Raw genomic sequence first — 17,975 nt, forward strand, 5'->3', positions numbered from 1 at the left:
AGAGCAGGATGAGAGATACCATAATAGATCAAGTCATTATAGGCTTGAGGAGAGAGCTGACACTAGTGAGATTTCCAGAGATCTACAAGGATGACACCAACTGGCAAACTAAGAAATAGTGGAGAGATTACACTAATAGCCCCTCCTTGATGATAGGGTTGATGACTACCTTATATGCCATCCAAGAACCTTCATCCAGGGACTGATGGAAGCAGAGACAGATACCCACAGCTAAACACTGAACTCCTGGAACCTATGACAGAGATGGAGGAGTGATGAGCAAAGGGGTCAAGACCATGATGGTGAAACCCACAAAGACAGCTGACCAGATAAGGGGGAGCTCTTGAATCCCAGACGGATGGCTGAGAGGCCAACAGGGGACTGATCGAGACTCCATGAATGTAGTGTCAGTGAGGAGGCCACAGAAATCACTGGGCCCTTGGGTAGTAAGTAGATCAGTGTTCACCATGGTGTATGGATGATCTTTGGGAGCCCATTCCAAATAGAGGGATGCTCTCTCAGCCTGGACATGTGGGGAAGGGCCTAGGTCCTGCCCTGGATGAAATGACAGACTTTGGAGATCCCCCCCAAGGAGGGCCTCACCCTCCTTGGGGAACAATACGGGGATTGCGTGGGGGGGCTGGGGAGGCTGGTGGAGGGACAAGGGAGGAGGGGTGGGAGAGGGAGCTGGGATTGACATGTGAAGCATGCATGTTTCTAATTTAAATAAAAACATATATTGAGGAAAAAAGGGGTGGCTATGGAATGGACTAAACAAAAAAAAAAAAAGAGGAGTTACAGAAGCAGCTATCCCTAGTGCCCAATGAAGATGCAGCGTGGTCAACCCAAAGCCCTGTGCTTTGTAAACCCAGCTGCACTAGCTGGAGGTAGAAGGCTTCAGCAGCCACCAGATTTAGAATGGAGATGTGAATGTCAACAGATCAGCATGAATAACTCTAGGATCAGCAGTCTGGTCAATGTCCCTTCCTCCGAGGGCTTCAGAAATGAGCGGGCTGCTCGTTATCTGCCACTGTGCATGCCCAAGTTTTTATGTGCTTAGTTAGTGATGCCTGCCCATGACAGGCATGCTGTAAATGCCTTCGGATTCATTTGTTCATTTTTCAGAACAGTTATGTACTGCAGTAAGGCAAAGGAAAAGTCACACAAGTTCAGAGTTCATTGGTCTATTGATTCCAGTCCCTCTAAGAAGGCATTATAATCCCTTAAGAATGCACATGCACATATTCTCTTAGAAATAGTTTTCTGATGGAATTTTCCCTTGCCATCAATCAGGACACAGCATAAGACTGGAAGCTAGTCTTAGTAACCCATCTTCTTATTCCTCTGAGAATTCCCTCAGTAACTCAAGGTTATGGCTTTTTCTAAGTGGTTTTCTGATGGAGAGAGACAAGGGGGGACTGGGCTCTGAGAGGACAAAGTGCTGCTTTTTTCTTCACAAGCAGAACTATTCAATGGCCATGTCTGGGAGAACGGAAGGCATTCAGGGAACATGATGTTCTTCCATCCTGCAAAGAACAGAGCTGGAGATGGCAGGGACTTCAAAAGCTGGAATCAACTTGAAAGAGAATAGTACATAGGGAGAGATGGGAGACTGTTGTCCCCTTTAACAAGGAAGCAGAAAAGTCAAAGGTGACTTGTTGGACTTGTGTACAAATCAATAGAATAGAGAGATGACTCCACTGCAATTTATAGAGGCCAAACCTCCTGTCGTCTTGTCCTGAAGTAAATGGCCTCAATCAACTGGCAACGTGTTTCTCTTGACTGGTGGGCTCTCCTTTTTGTTCTACAAGGAACATTTGCATTCTTCCTATCTAGGAAGCTGAGGCCTAGCAACCACACTTTCCTATGCCTGAGAAGCAGGGTAGACTAACCTGGAAGATCTTCACATACATCCCTGCCCTGAGTCACTAGACATGACACAGTCTACCTTCACTTCAGATGGATTGGTGTTGTCCTAGGGTATACCTGGTCACCTATCTGCCAAAGGAAGGTTCTCTACCAGCCAGGAAGTCTCTTACTTTTTTTGCAGATGGGTAAACTAAGGCACACAAAGGTCAACTCCTTTACCCATGATCAAGTACTGGCGTCAGTGCCCGGGAAGAGAGCTTTCCTTTTGTAAAACTGGGGCAAGCAGATACAGGGCAGCCTATAGCCTTTCAATTTGCTATGTTAAATATTAACTCTTGCATTCACTGATGTGTCCTCTGAGACCACATTCTAATCCCCTGCAAGGTGAAAAACTGGCTTGTCAGCTTTGGGAGGAAAGGGGCTCCCTGCCATGCTCCTGGGAGTTGGGGAACAGCCAGCCAAGACAGAGGCCACAGGGGCTATGAGAGTCAGTACCTCCAGGCAAGGTACTGTCAGGACGGGACTGTCATCATCCTCTCAAACATCTGTCCCTTTCGGGCATGGCATCGGCTGCTTCCTAAAGGGATCATCTCGGAAGCCTGCTCTCCTCCCTTGAAGCTGGCAGCTTGCTGCCTGTGGAAATGCAGTCCTATTTCAGGACTTCATTTGAAAGAGATTTCAGAGAGCGGCTGGGAAGCTGCAGTGAATTGCTTATTGTGGCTCATCTCCTTGGCCAGAGTCTCATCTTGAGTGCAACCCAGCAGGTGCCACTTCTCACGTCACAGTCACATTACTGGCAAACTAAGAGTGTTCGGGATTAGCACCAGGCCCAGTCTGAAGGGCTCTACTTCTAGAACTTCTCCCATGCAGCACTGGGCACTCTCACGCCTTATCTCTTTCTTACTTTATGTTTGAAATGATCTACCAGGGAATCTCTGTCAGTCAATGAATTACATGACTCTGACTCTGGTTTATGTTGAAAATGTCTTAAAGATATAAGAGGGCAGGAGAGATGGCTCAGCAGGTAAGAGTGCTTGCTGCTCTTCCGGAGGACCTGAGTTTGGTTCCCAGTCCTAAGTCAGGGTGGTTCACAACTGCCAGTAGCTCCAGCTCTTGGGGATCTGATGCTGTCTTCTGGCCTCTGCAGGCACTCCCACATAGGTGGCAGACACTCACACAGACACTCTCACACACAAACAGATAAACACATTTTTTAGAGCTGCCTACAAGTGGTAAGGGAGAGCAGGGCAGCCTGCCGCCGTCCGATGCGAGAATAAAGTGAAGTCAGTCCTGCATCTCCACTCTGAAGGATACTGTGCACCTCCGAGCACCATCTTCCCTTCTCTTCACGCAAACTCTGAGAAGCTGATCCAACAGACTGGTTTCCATTTCAGAGGTGAAGACTCACTGGGAATCGGAACCTATCACAACCAGATGGCAATGTAGCACTTGGCCACAAGTTGACTTTGTCCTTCACAGAAATTACTCTTTCAATTCTTTATCCCTGTCCCAACATGGGGAAGACCAGGTTTAAAAAGAAACTCCATTCACCGGGACAATGGCGAAGGACTTGCCAGACCTTGTCAGGACTCGGCCTTCTCTGCCATAGTGCCTGACCATACCCATCCAAGAGGGAGGGCTTCTGTAGAAAATGGTTCTGGCTCCCAGGCTATTTTTAAGGGAGTATTGTTTCTACAGGAACACACCACTAATTTCCATAGCAAATGCTGACTCACGCTTGGAGCATGCATGACAGTGCTCTCTGGGTGCAGGGACACAGACAGGCCTTTCCTTCCACTGGACCCCTGCCTGTTCCAATCCTAAAACAACTGTGTGCCTATCAGAAGAGTCACAGCCTCACTTTCCTTTTTGGTTGTTTTGTATGGATTCTGGAAGATAAGGGATTTTCCTAAGGCGGGAGGAGACTCCTGTAATTTGTGGACAGCCAGGACAAGCTCTTCTGAAGACTATGAGCTAACATTAACTAGGGCCAATTTAGTTCATTTGGGCAATGAAGAATTACAGGACCTGAACAGAGTGAGAGGTTAGGTAAAATTTCCAAAGCAGACAGAATTATTCTGTTTGGTAAACAGTTTGGTTCTCAGACAGGCTGCATTCTGTTAAGATGTTCCTTTGTCAAGGTCTGCTTGTCTAGCTATTGTTGCTGGAAGGATCTTTCCACCTTCAAGATGTGTCACTAGCTCATCGAACCTATTTCTGTAACTCTTGGTGAGAGCCAATTTAAGCTGGCTTCTCAGCTCACTCTGCACTCAGAAGAGACCAATTTCCAGTTCCTTTTCGGAGTCCATGAGACCAGATGCTGTGACAAATGTCCCAGTGAAATGAACCTAGAAAATGATCCCAGGGTGCTTCTCAGGGGAGCGGGGGATTCATCAGCTTTATCTGTGGCTTAAACACACATCGCTTCCAGCTAGAGTGCTGTCATCTCCCTGTGAAGTCTTCTGATGGGGTATGCTTTGGGGAAAGGCAGAAGAAAATTCCCAATGAGGCAAGTGACATATTCAGAGGGTAACTATGTTTATGGGTAAGGCCTTACTGCATCTGGCAGCCTGAACTAGGCAGCAATTCCTGCAAATGAGAAGCCACTGCTTTTGTTAGGTAGGTCATTGTACCATAAGCCCCACTAGGAGCACTGTCATAAAAGAAGTGGCAAATTCCTGTGGCTTGGTCTTTCTCCAGGATGTCTGTGGCTCCAAATGACACCTGCAGCCAGAAAAAGCAGGGAAAAAATGAGTGGAATCTACCTCTTTTTTTCATACCGCATTCTGTATGTTGGAGGCGGTCTGCTGGATTCCAGATGGGTGGGGCTGGGAGGTGGGTGGGGCTGAGAGCTGGAGGGTAGGCCTCACTGCAGGAAGTCAGTGCCACGAGGCAGGGGAGATGATGGCAGTGGTAATGTTCTGCCTCTGTTGTGAATGCTGTGTCCTCAGAGTCCTCCTTTGGTTGCTGAGCATTGATTCTTCGAGAGGACAGCTTCTTTGCCTGACTCAATTTTGTATACAGGGTAAATAGCTTACCAAGAGCCAGGCATGCAGCAAGTGTAGTGTATGAAACCTACACTAACAGACCAGATTCCCCAAAGGTTGTTAGATTTCCCAAGTGGCCACTTTGCCATTTCCTAACCAAATAGTTGACATTTGTTCACCATCTGTGATGGCATCTTCCTGGTTTGGATATATGTCTCCAAATTGGACACAATCCCCAGCATCAATAGGCATAAATGGCAACCAAATTGACTACCCTGCTTGGGCAGTGGGATGAGTGGGTGGCCTAGTCAAACCCACCTGATCCTGCAAAAACAGCTGATTGGCCAGCTGCACAATCTGGTCCACATGGATGATGCCCCCGATATTGTCCATCTCTGTATCTGAGAGCATTGTCAGTACCATGATGGCTTCCACCAGCAGCTGCCGATACTCGGGCTGGGACACACGGTTGAGCACTGATTCCACATGGACAGCAAACTTGATCTCACATGGGGTCATCTACCAAAGGGATCCACAGGTTTCCAGAGTAAGATTTGGGACAAACAGAGCCCTGTTGTCAATGCTGCCCTTAGCACTACCAGAGCTTAGCTCAAAAGCTGCCTTCCTCCTGGAGACTGTCTTGACTATAGCAGGGGCCCCCTGGAGCAGATGCTGACTGCTTTTCCCTGAGAGCCAGCGAGCATTGTTCTAGTTCCTTTTGTCTACCTACTGTATTGTAACTTCCAGGGAGCAGGGACCATTCCTTATTTCTTTCTCTTAAAAAGAAGAGAAATTCCCTGTGGCATAAAGCCTGGTACCTTGGGCAGGGTAAAAACAAAACAAAATCTCTTTTTAAAAGAATGCTTGGAGGTACCAGGTGTGGTGCTTCCTACTCGGAAGGCTAAAGATACCCCAGAATGCATGGAGGGCAAATACAGCACAGGAAAGACTGCTTGTGGATAAAGTGGCCCCTGCATGTGTCTATTGTGTAGGGGATAGAGTTTGCATGGAGTCTTAAGGGTCCAGGTAGTATACTAGAAATGGAATTTCCGAGATGGGGAGATGGTTAAAGTGATCAGACCTACAGATGACCTGTCTACACAGAACAAACTTGAGAGGAACAAGAATCAGCCATGAGGCAAAGCCATGGAGGGACTGGTATTTGGGTTTTGTCACCCTACCTCTTGGGTTGTGGAGGATGGAAGGACATAGCCATCGATGGACAGACCATGGCACTAGAACCAGAACAGACACTTCAGTCAGATTCCAGAACACTACAGGTGTGTGCTTGCTCACACACTCACACGTGCACACACAACTTTCCTTGCCTTGGAAATCTACACGAGGGCTGGAACATGCCAGACTGTCAGAGTTATTTTTAGAGCTCTGTTCTCACTGCCCACAGGCTGTGTTTTCGATGGAACAATTCTGGGGAAACCAGCAGGCATCTTTCAGATCGGTGTAGGAACAATGTCCTAGGGAGCTGCTGCGTTCTTCTCCCAAGAGGCTCTGCATTGCACTTGGCAACTGGGCCCGGGGGCCTGCCAGGCCTCCTTTGGTGCCATAATGAAGGGCGATTTTCATGGCTCCCATTGGTGAAGTTATGCTCCTGAGCCTTTGCAGCCATCTATTTTCGAGATTTCTATAATAAGCACCAATCACAAAAGGCTGGAGCACATGCACACACACGCACACCCATGTATATAAATACCAATGGGACGCAATACAAAATGCCGCTTTTTCATAATAAAAGCATATTGGTATTGGGCCAATAGAAGTCTAGCCGGAAGTGTATGGTACCCCAGGAAGACTGAGGAGATTTTCGAGGAACAGCTGAGGCTTGTCTAACTGGCCACCTTTTGCCCTGCAGTTAGCAACAGCTTCCCTGCCTTCAGGCCAGCCTGAGGGCTCCCCACTAAAATCTAGAAGGGTAGACGCAGGGTCTCTGCAGGCTCAGAGGGCATGCCTGCTCTGCCCTCCTACCCAGCTTGGCACCTGTCTTGAGCAAGGCCTCAGGGTGACAGAGCATAGCCCCCGAAGCTCTGTGACTGGCCCTGGGCACTTGCTGCAGAAAGAAGACGGTGGGTTATGACTTCACAAAGGACCTAGAATATGTTCCCCTTTGGGATTATAGCAGTCCTCTCCTCTCCTACTGTGAAACAGGCTAAAAAGGAACAGTTCAGAGCAAAAGGAAATTCGTCTTGCTTTGCAAAGCTTTTAAATGAGGCATACTGTCCCTCCAAGGGGGAGGCAGGGTAAGCTCTGGTGGGGCCTTGGGAGTATGAATGTGGGAGAAGGCGGGCTGTGGGGTGTAGAGAACAAAGTGGCCCTGTCTTCGCACACCACCCCCACTTTGGCAGCAGGTGTTTCTAAGGCAGGCCCTCCTGCATTCAGGTGTGTGTGTATGGTGCAGTGTGGTCTGTGGATGCGTCACTTCCTGTCAGCTTCAACCTACAAACTCGGATGAAATTTAACAGCCCCCAGGCAGATGGGAAGCACAGCCCTCGCACTGTCACAGGAACAGTGTCAGTTAGCTAAGGGGTGGGAGCTCTGGGGGCTCTACTGTCCAGTCATGGAAACAGGGGTAGCCCAGCGCAGGAGGGAGAGTATGCCTTCAGGGCACATGGCTCCTGGGGTGAGGCTAGAATCTTGACTCTGTACCCCCAAGACCTAGCAGGGAGCAGGAGCTCTATCACATTATTGAATGATATGGGTGCCATGCTTGTCAGCCTCAAGCCAGACCCAGAGTTAATTTCTCTATGGCATCAATTTTTGTTCAAAGTCTTTGCTGCCCTCTCTGCTTGTTGTCTATCTTTAGTTTTCCATGATCCTAAACTATGTCAAAGGGTTGAACACAACCAGGGCTGCTATTTTGTTGTGCCTTGCAGGGCCATTTGACAATGTCTGAAGCTACTTTTGGCACCATGTCTGAGAGAGGAGATGCTACTGAGTGACACTGCTTTCTACGTGACAGTGCCCAAGACAGTACCATAGCAGAGTTACCTAGCTTTAGATGCCACAGTGCCAAGGCAGAGAGACCTTGCTCTAGACTCAGCCATTCAAGGTTGGGGCTGCATGTTCTAGAGTCATCTGCTTCTTGCTACCTGGCATGGCCATTATGCTTCCTGAAGGCAGCTAGAGTCTGGTCCATTTCCCCTGAGTCTGTGTCTCCTCAGCACCCACTCACCTTCTGAAGGATCTTCCACACTCTCTGGTAGAATCCCACGGGGACCCTGTTGATGGCCCCATCTAGCCTTCTCCTGCGCAGCCACTGGCCCTGCTGCTCCCCCCAACCCATGTGGTGTCCTCCGGAGTCTGTAGATGATGTGCCCGTTGGGGATGATGGGGTGCTGGACCTCTGTAAGACAGATACCATTTGGCCTTCAGAAGCAGGTGCCCACATAGAAAAGCTGGTCACCTTGAAGGTCCGTTCAGCAAACCAGCCAGAATCTCCCTGCACATGTCACCCAGCCAGGGGCACAGGGATCCTGGACTCCACTTTGTTGGCTACTTGATGTTGGATTTAGGTTCCCATGCTCTGCTTTGGTAGCTTAGCTCTTCCCAGGTCCTAAGAAGTAGCATAACGCCAGGGGACCCTGAGCTCACAGGACAGAGGCCAAACAGATCCAGGTGCGGGCTCTGCCATCAGGCTGTCATTGCTAAGCTCAAGAGCAGCTGTGACAGCACCTGGGTGGAGGCTGCCTGTGCCCCTATTGCTAGCACCACCAAGTGATCTACATGCTGGGGACATAATATCTCTCAGAGAGCTGTCTGCTGCCACTCACTCAGTGAAGACCCCCGAGAGTCTTTGTTGCTTGTGATGAATGCTCAGGGGGCAGCTGTCACCCAGAAGGCCAATCCCTCAGAGTTCACGGCCAGTCATGCAAAGTCTATTTAAGGGAAGCATGCCACAAGAGTACTTGGAGAAGTGGTCTCAGAGAGGATGAGCTGGGTGGGAAGGAGAGACAGCCTGGGGGTGGCGACAAATACCCAAGGGCCTGGTTCACTTCAGCAGTGCCACAGAGAAGTGATCATCACCTCCCCCTAGGACGAATACTACAGAGAATCACACACACACACATACACACACACACACACACACACACACACACACAGAGAGAGAGAGAGAGAGAGACAGAGAGAGAGACAGACAGACAGACAGACAGACAGACAGACAGACAGACAGAGGAAGGATCAGGAAGCGAAGACAGAAAGTCAATTAGGAATCTCTGCTTAGCATTCCTTGGGTTTTGGGTCTCTATCTCTGCTTTTCAATCCTCATTTCTGCTGTCCTGCTCTTGGTCCTAAGTTTCCATCTAAGATGGCCTTAAGTTTGGGCCTGCAGAGCAGGGTTAGAGGGTGACATCATTCTGTTTCCTTGTGGAGACTGCATTCTGCAAGGGAAGTGCTGAAGGGCTGCTGACCACTGGGGACAGGTTGGAGCGACTTCCGACAGGCGGAGATCAGGTGTGGAAGTTCCCTCCGACTTGCCTTGGAGAGATTCCTCAGGTTGGACCAAGGCTAATGCACATCTTTGCATACATTTTTGTTTGGACTGTTTGGTACTTTTGTTTCTCAATGTGCAACATCAAATTTAAAGGTTTAAAAATAAAAACCAAATATTAAGCACACCAGCAGGGCAGGAGGTGGGATTCTTCTCTCAGAACTCATTTTGACTTCAACAGATCTTATTTTGAAAAGGGAGTTAGTTAGGCTGGGTTATTCTGCTGGGCTCATTACTGCCATTTAAATAAGGCAACAATTAGCTACAAATAAAAGTAATTACAGCCACACTCATCAATGACTCAGCTGATTTTCTCCTTTGGGTTTTGGGAGGCAGATTCAGACTCGCCTCTGCAATTAGAACATTTCCTGGGCCTCCACTTGAGCGAGCTCCACATGCTCAGCTGGGGCAGGAGAGTAGAAAGTGCTAGCTAGCCTGGGGGCAGCAGCTCAACACTCAATAAAAAGGCAGGAGGGCTGGGATGTGGGTCAGTGGTGGAGTGCCTAGTACGCTCAGGTCCTTAAGTTCTGTCCTCGGCACTGCAAAACAAACATGTAACAGCCATAGAACCAGAGTTTTGAAGACCCAAGAAACCCCTGGGAGTTGGCAAGGTGAGCATGCCTTACCACACTGTATTGAGAAGTTTCACAAGCCAAGATCTCAGAGCATGAGATGGAAAAAAAAGTTCAGCTCAAGAATATATAAACTTGCCGGGTGGTGGTGGCGCACGCCTTTAATCCCAGCACTCGGGAGGCAGAGGCAGGCGGATCTCTGTGATTTCGAGGCCGGGCTGGTCTGACAGCCTCCAAAACAATACAGAGAAACCCTGTCTCGTAAAAACCAAAAAAAAAAAAGAATATATAAACTTGTCTAGAATTTTCTCAAACTTAGAGTTGAAGGTACCTTCATCATCAACCTTTCTAATGCTGTGAAGCTTGAACACAGTTCCTCATGTTGTGGTGACCCCCAACCATAAAATCATTTTCGTTGCTACTGTTAGGAATCATAATGTAAACATCTGGTATGCAGGATAGTTTCCGATATGCAACCCCTGTGGAAGGACAGTTTGAACTCCCAAAGGGTTTGTGACACACAGGTTGAGAACCACTGCCTTCACCTTTACTCAGACAGTCAGAGGCCGGGGTGAGGGCCGTGACAACGCTCAGTGCTTAAATGTTTGCTTGGAATGTGTGAGGTCCTCAGTTCCGTCTCCAAACCTGAATGTGAGCTTGTACGTACACACACACACACACACACACACACACACACACACACACACACACACACACGCCCCGTAAACATAAGTGGGGATGAAGGGGGAGCATGGGTAAGGCCACAAGAGAACTCGGACAGTACAGACATGGAGGAGGACTCAGGGAGGGGTGCGATGCCAACACAGATTTACCGCAGACTTGAAGGAATGCAAACTGTTGGACACAGCCTGGCCCACAGGAAAGAACTACAAAACAAAAAGAATAAACTCAGTCACGTGCAGTGACACCAAGAGACAGCAGCAGTTGTGAAGGAACACAGAGCAGCACGAACAGCACAGAGACTGGAGGCAGAGACAAAGTCTAGAGAGGGTCTCCTTGAGCAACGGTGACAGATGCAGACCCATGTCTCCCTTGCAGCCCAGCTTGCCTCTAGATAGCAAGTGTTAGCAGGCTCTTTTCCTTTGTGGAGCAGGCCTAATCGAAGTAGGACACATGTTCCAAAGCCACAGCCATGCCACACTTTTGCTTTCTGCTGCACTATGAACCCCTAACTGACACTAACACCTGGCATCCAACAGGTATCCCATAGATTATTGTTAAATGCATAAAGGGAGCAAGCTGATGACCTTTGACCATATACATCTTTCCTCATCTAAGAGGAGCTAATTTGCACACTGGCCTGTGTCTGTGGTATGCTTGCAAAAATGACTAGACAATTACAACCCCATGACGCCTGTTAAACTTTGACCAGAGAATGTTTTCTTGACACGAGTAGCCAAATACAAAACTGGTACTGGCTGACTGACTATAAGCACAACAGGAAAGGAAGGCCATCATTTCATCCAGTCACAGGCAAGGGCAGCACTAAATGGAAGAAGCCATTCATATTCACCCATCATCAGCCTTCTGAGCCATGGGTAACCAGAGGGACGGTGCCACCGAGTGGCTGACAAAGGAAGATGTTTGGAAAAATCACTTCCTTAGAAGGAGCATAAATGAGACTCTGAGAAAACATGCATCTGTGCTATGTGCCATCATACACTTCCTTTCTCCTGGGCCTAGAGATATCAAAGCATTAGAAATAAGACTCCAAAGGCAGACGTGTAGTGTGCACCTGCAGTCCCACCTCCTCAAGAAGCTGAGGCACGAGGATCGCCTGAGCCTGGGAGTTTGCGGACAGCCAGGGTGGCATGGAGATGTCCATCTCAAAAATAAATATATAAATGAAAAAATGCCCATTTTTTTTCTACAGGGAAGGAGCCCATCATAGGGTGATGCATACGGTGTGCTGACACTTTTTTCTCTTTCCAGCTTGGATAAGGGCAGGAACTAGCAGCACCGTCCTATTCTTCCTTATTCTTTCTATTGAGATTACTAACCACATTCCACTTTCAGTTCTCTCTTTTGGAACAGAAATGCGGGTGGAAGCAGAGCCTGGCCCATCTCTTTCACAAAGGATCTTTACAAAGGCCGAGTTTGAGAAATAGAATTCTTTTGATCAGCATTATCATGCTCTAACAAAATGAGCCACCGTAAATGATGGCTCTCACTGGCCACTCTACATGGATTTTTTAAAGGTCCAGGGCAAGGTCATCTCTGCTGCCTTCTCATCCTGCTCTGTCTCTGGGGTTGGCCTGCCTCAGCTACTGTGCCATTTCACCATGCACCCACAACCACGCTCCGGATTCGCAGCTTCACGTTCCATGCTCAAGCCAGACAGAGCATGCAGCTAACACAGAGAAGGACAAACAAAACAGGCCACTTCACCTGCTCGTCAGCACTAGCTCGCCTAGTCATCTGAAAGCAAAAACATCAGGAAGTGAAAGCCTGCTTCTAGTGAAAAATACCCCATTGCTTCCATCGCCCTCTGATAAGCCAGGCCATGCTGGTCCCACCTCAGGCCGGCCCTTTATATTGCCTCACAGACCCAAGCCAGTGAGGCGGTGTGACTTAGTGGATGAGCAGATCTCCTCAGGGTGGGTCATGGCCATGTCCTAGGACAGGATCAGTTACATCTAAGGGGTTGAGCTGCAGACCTGTGAGGGTCAGCTCCAAAAGACTTCTACTGTGAGTTAGATTATGGTGAACAAAGAAAACCCAACTGTGGATGGTGGGAAATACAGGTATCATGATTATTCTAGTCTATTCCCACATCCTCCTGGCTATTTCAGATGAAGAACAGATTTGATAAAGAAATGGTTGTCTCTTTTGACATGATTCCACTTTTAAAAAGTTTATTTTTATTCTACGATGTATTTGCCTATATTATTATGTGTGTATCGCTTATGTGCCTGGTGCCTGCAGAGGCCAGGGGAGGGCATCAGATCCTCTAGAAGTGGAGTCACAGACACCGAGCTAGAAGCTGTCATGTTGACGCTAGGAACTGAACCCAGTCCTGTCTGAGAGCAGCCAGTGCTTTGATCCATCTCTATCCCTATGCCTCTACAAAACTAAACACGGACAAGAGATTATTCTAGGATGTACATGGGACACCACATGGAGGCTAGACATTGGAGGGAGGGGTGTGCGTGTCAATGGCTTTGGGGCACCTACCTGGGATATAGGGCTGTGTTCAGATCCCACAACTTGTACAGAAAGCAGGCCAAAGCTTCATGCCCTTGTCTTTCTGAGGCTTTTGGAGGTGAGCTCTAACACCTCCCTTATGGCTGCCCTGCTAAGGCCTTCTCACCTGTTTCATCTCACTCCTCAGTCTGGTGATGCCACTCCTCTCAGTTTTGGTAACTCCAGTATGACCCACCTCATGGATTGAGATGGCAGGGCTGGATGTGGAGGAGTGAATTGGGCGCACTGAAAAGGGAAACACACACATGAGGTTTTTAGGGAATCTACTACACCTGCCTTGAGAGACACACTGTGGATAACATGCTCCTGAGGTCTGTGCCTCTTCCCTACTTGACTGTAAACTTGATGCGAGGAAGGCCTTACCTGTCCCAGTCAGGCCTGAAGGGCTGTGTCAAAGTGTGTTGTCTTAGTTAGGGTTTGTATTGCTATGAAGAGACACCATGACCATGGCAACTCTTAAGAAAGGAAAACATTTAATTGAGGAGGCTCACTTACAGTTCCCGAGGTTCAGTCCATCATCATCATAGTGGGGAGAACAGTGGTATGCAGGCAGATGTGGTGATGGCTACATCTTGATCAGAAGACACTGAGCCAAGCTCAAGTCAGAGACCTCAAAGCCTGCCCCCTCTGTGACATACTTCCTTCACTAAGGCCACACCCAATTCAACAAAGTCACACCTTTCAATAGTGCCACTCCCTATGAGCTTATGGGGGCCAATTACATTCAAACTACAATATGTGAGTTCTGCTTAAGCAGCAGGCACAGAACAGAGTGGCAGAAAACTGTTGGCTGACTGAATTAGCCTTGAAAACTATTTTTTACTTATCCAAAACACATTTTCTTTGGGGAAAACTGAGACCACCTAAGGAAGCCAGAAGTAACATCTGTTCACATTTCACTCATTATCCTGACAGTTTTCCCCTATGGATACATGTTTTTACCTTATACAACATCACCTATATGTAGGAAGATGAGCTTTCTATTATATACATGATATATCCATACATAATATGTAAACAAGTTTGGTTGCCTCTGCCCTTATTTTGTGTTTATCCACAGCTTTACATATTCGCTCACATGTCTAATGACTGTATGACATTTGATCTTACAATGAGTAACACACCCAATTATGTTTGTGATGGTCTAAAGGGCTCATCTTGACTAATGTGTAGGATCCACACTGACCTTGCCAAGCTCTTTAATTCCAACTGTCCCTGCTACAATGATAAATGTGCTGTATACTCAATTAAATGGCTGACAACTTAGGTTCCTGTGGCTGTGGCTAACTGCTGACGTATCCACACCAGGTCTTGTCTGGGAACCGATGCAGGTACACATGTGTAGCAGCATTCAGGACTGAGAGAACTCAGGGCTGGGAAAAGATCTCAGCCCAGACCTTTGAGGGAAGCAAGGATCGAGCTGGCTAGAGAGTTCCGGGTGAGACGGAAAGTTGCCAAAGCCAGGCACACGGTGCTGCTACGGAAGAGGGCAAAGAGGCTCTTCCCAGTGCACAATGCCACACCATATATACCATATATACCATCATATACCATCGGCCTCAGGACTTAATACCTATCCCCAGCTCTGCTCTGTGTGGGTGGTCTCTAAGAAAACAGTCATGAGGGATTATTCCAAAATGCAAATGTGATCATATCACTGTTCACTTGGCATCCTCCTGAGTTTAAATTTGTCTTCAGGATAAAGCCCAAACAAACTTTCTGGTGCCACAGGAAGCCCTCCTGATGGGGGCCCTATGTGGGCATCTGCACACAATACTCTTCCATTCCACTGTTCCTTCTGGAGTCCCAACACAAAGGTCACTTTCTATAGAATCTTGCTGAAGGCAGAAGATGGAGGGCAGTGGGAAGGAGGAAGCCACTAAGCAGACCCAACAATGGGTCGAGAGGGAGGAGTGATGCCAAAGAAATGTTAAATAGAAGCTCCACTGTGTTTGAGGAAAAGTGTTGGAAATAGTAATTTGGGGATTTAGTCAGAATTTTAGCTTCTTAGTTTATAAAAACCAAGCAGTTATGTGGTAGTTTGAATGTAACTGGCCCCCATAAACTCATAAGAAGTAGCACTATTAGTAGGTGTGGTTTTGTTGGAGGAAGTGTGACACTATGGGGTCACGCTTTGAGATTTCCTATTCTTAAGCTTTGCTCAGTGTGTGAGTCCACTTCCTGTTGCCTTCTGATCAAGATGTAGCCAGCACCATGCCTGCATGCATGCCACCATGCTCCCTGCCATGATGTTAATGGACTGAACCTCTAAACTGTAAGCCACCACCCTAAATAAATGCTTTCCTTTATAAGATTTGCCATGGCCATGGTGTCTCTTCACAGCAATAGAAATCCTAAGGCAAGTTATAAGACAATGAAGAAATGCTTTGTTTGAAAATGATAGCATATCTTCTGTCCTTACTCATGATTAGACATGCCATGGCATTCAAATGACATCCCTCAGTTCTTGGTGTTGTAAGCATCTAATATAGCTTTACATTTAATGACAATTATCCATCAAACTATGCACCCTATTATGATGAGCAGACACATGAAATATTTATCGTTCCATTTCCATTTCAGGGATTGTGTACTTGAAATAACTGTAAATTACTTTGGGTATGGATCTCCAGCATTCTTCCTCAGAAAGGAGAAACCCGCAAATAGACAGCTGATTGCCCCATGCAGCTTTGTCTGAGGCTGGCACACATTCAGGAAAAATACAAAGTACCCAGTGTCCTTATTAAATAAAAGGAATGATAGCCCACAGTGTGTTTCTTTGGCTTGATGAAATAAATTCACCAATGTGTCTGCGAATCATTTAGCTTTTTTATGAGGAAGAGAAATGATAATTACTTCAATTATAATTAGGGAACATTTGGGAACAAGAATCACACCAGGGCTTGGGTGATTAGATTTCTTAGCACTGCAAGCAGATTTCCAAGATGGATAAAAACTAAAAGAGTAATGCTGGGATGAAGAAATTGAACTGGCCCCCGCAGGTCATAGATCATTTCCTCCTACTCTCCAGAAGGTGACATAGGACCTGGCTGTAAAAGCTTTGACACAAACCAAAGGTCAGACAACAAAGAGTGGTTTGTAGTGGCAGACCTGTGACCCTGAGCCTGAGAGTCACCTGTCCTCATGACACTTAGGGCTACAGGAGATGCAAGGAACAAAGGTGTGCAGTTCTCTCAGCCACATACGACTATAACCAGCAAAGAAATACAACCCTGTGAGGGTGCTCCCTGTCCCTAAAAGCAGGAACCTTGAGCCCATGTCCCAGTTCATCCCCCTGAAAGAGGAAATGCACAATCCCTTCCTTTTGGGGAACTGTTGACCCTGGGATCGATCTGCATGTGGGGTCCCCATGAAGCCCTCACAGCACCCACTCACCACTTCTCTCCACACCAAACTCCTTCCCACTCAGAATATGATGCAGGAGGTTCTTCATGTCGAAGGGGCTGAGATTCATCAGACTCTCTGAAGCTTCTTCTCCTGCAAGAAAACATCTCATAAGAGGCTCAGACATGGGCTGGTAGTGGGTGCTCTGGGGTGGGAGAGTATGAAATAGAAAGCAGTGACAGGTTCCCTTGCTCAGGACTCCTTCACTGGTGCTGCAGGCATGAAAAACATTGGTCCTTGGGAAATGCAAACACCTCTGTTTAGGTTAGTACAGATGCATTTAATTCGTAGACATAAAATTTTTTGCATTGCATTGATCCCTGATGTTGGGATGTGCTTTGCAAATGACGTTTATTTCTCTCAGTGAAGGTGCTATTAGGTAGAGGGTGACATCTTACAGAGAGGCTATCACTGTGACTTAGCTGTCAGGTGCAGCAAAGGTTCTCATGGAAATATGGCTGCTGCCTTGCCAGCCCCAGTGAGGAACACTGCTGTGCTATGCGGCCTGACAGCAAGCACCTCTCACAAAGGAATCTGGGAGAGCCTAAGCTCACCCAGCGTGGAAGCCTGTTCAGAAGTGCTTGAGTGTGGCTCCCTGCACAGCCAGGCCTTGAGCTAGGGCTGGGTTGTCAGGAATGGAAAGCCATGGCCACTTACCTGAGCAGTTCAGGCTCCGTGCCAACTCTGTAGCCATCACCTGAATGATCAATCCAATCCGGAGTCTGAGCATCTCTGCAAAGAGGCTAGGCTGGGCCCGGACATACATGGCCAGGTAAACCACGATCTCCTGGTGCAGATGGGAACAAGGCTTCAGGGAACCTGAGAGGCCTACCGACACTCTGAGGAAGCTGTGACCCAGTTGGCCCTTCCTGTATCAACATCTGACCTGCGTGAGGACAGCAATGCTGATGTCCTGTCCACTGGCCTCATAGATGAGTTTTGTGAGCTCCTCTGGGGGAAGAGGCCTAGGAAAGAGCAGCAGGTCACACACAATGGGGGCCTCAGAGCTGGGTCTCCTTGCTCTCAGTGTAAGTTCCCTGTTTTCTATACTATAAGCACCCATGTGACAGAGTGTTTTCCAAAAGCCACTGCCACCCTTCCCCAATAGTGCAATGCTCTTTCGGTGCTCCTCTATAGACTGGAGGTCCTCTGGCAGGGACTTACGTGGAGATGGTCTTCTCCCGAGGCTCAGGGGGCAGGCCCACTGTAAGCTGCTTCTGGTGGGACAGCAGATCTGCACAGGCCTGCATATTTTTTGGAGGGTGGAGGAGGGAAGGTGTACAAAAGAATATAAATTAAGACAAACTAACTGAGAAGGTTAGGTGCCAATAGCACCAGAAATTTACCTTTATGAACTTCATAATCCACACTGGCCTTCTGAGAAATTCAAACCTAAATCCCAGGCTTAGCAAC

At 47.8% G+C, this 17,975-nt stretch overlaps 1 protein-coding gene across 3 annotated transcripts in view; it reads right to left on the reverse strand.

The window, feature by feature from the left end:
* Positions 1–1,168: 1,168 nt before the first annotated feature.
* Positions 1,169–17,975, reverse strand: part of Phka2 (phosphorylase kinase regulatory subunit alpha 2) — a 92,643-nt gene continuing 75,836 nt past the window's right edge. Inside the window, exons 23-33 of one of the 3 annotated variants that reach the window (XM_040744117.1) lie at positions 17,727–17,806; positions 17,449–17,527; positions 17,220–17,349; positions 16,554–16,655; positions 13,264–13,382; positions 12,342–12,371; positions 10,766–10,819; positions 8,044–8,214; positions 6,038–6,091; positions 5,175–5,375; positions 1,169–4,593 (exon numbers count right to left, since the gene is read on the reverse strand). In XM_040744117.1, coding sequence (XP_040600051.1) covers positions 4,423–4,593; positions 5,175–5,375; positions 6,038–6,091; positions 8,044–8,214; positions 10,766–10,819; positions 12,342–12,371; positions 13,264–13,382; positions 16,554–16,655; positions 17,220–17,349; positions 17,449–17,527; positions 17,727–17,806 — 1,191 coding nt within the window. In that variant the 3' untranslated portion in view covers positions 1,169–4,422. The remainder of the gene's footprint in view (positions 4,594–5,174; positions 5,376–6,037; positions 6,092–8,043; positions 8,215–10,765; positions 10,820–12,341; positions 12,372–13,263; positions 13,383–16,553; positions 16,656–17,219; positions 17,350–17,448; positions 17,528–17,726; positions 17,807–17,975) is intronic. The other 2 variants (XM_040744118.1, XM_040744119.1) reach the window with 2 other exon arrangements.

This window comes from Mesocricetus auratus, unplaced genomic scaffold (genome assembly GCF_017639785.1).
Source record: "Mesocricetus auratus isolate SY011 unplaced genomic scaffold, BCM_Maur_2.0 Super-Scaffold_100003, whole genome shotgun sequence".
Taxonomy (NCBI): domain Eukaryota; kingdom Metazoa; phylum Chordata; class Mammalia; order Rodentia; family Cricetidae; genus Mesocricetus; species Mesocricetus auratus.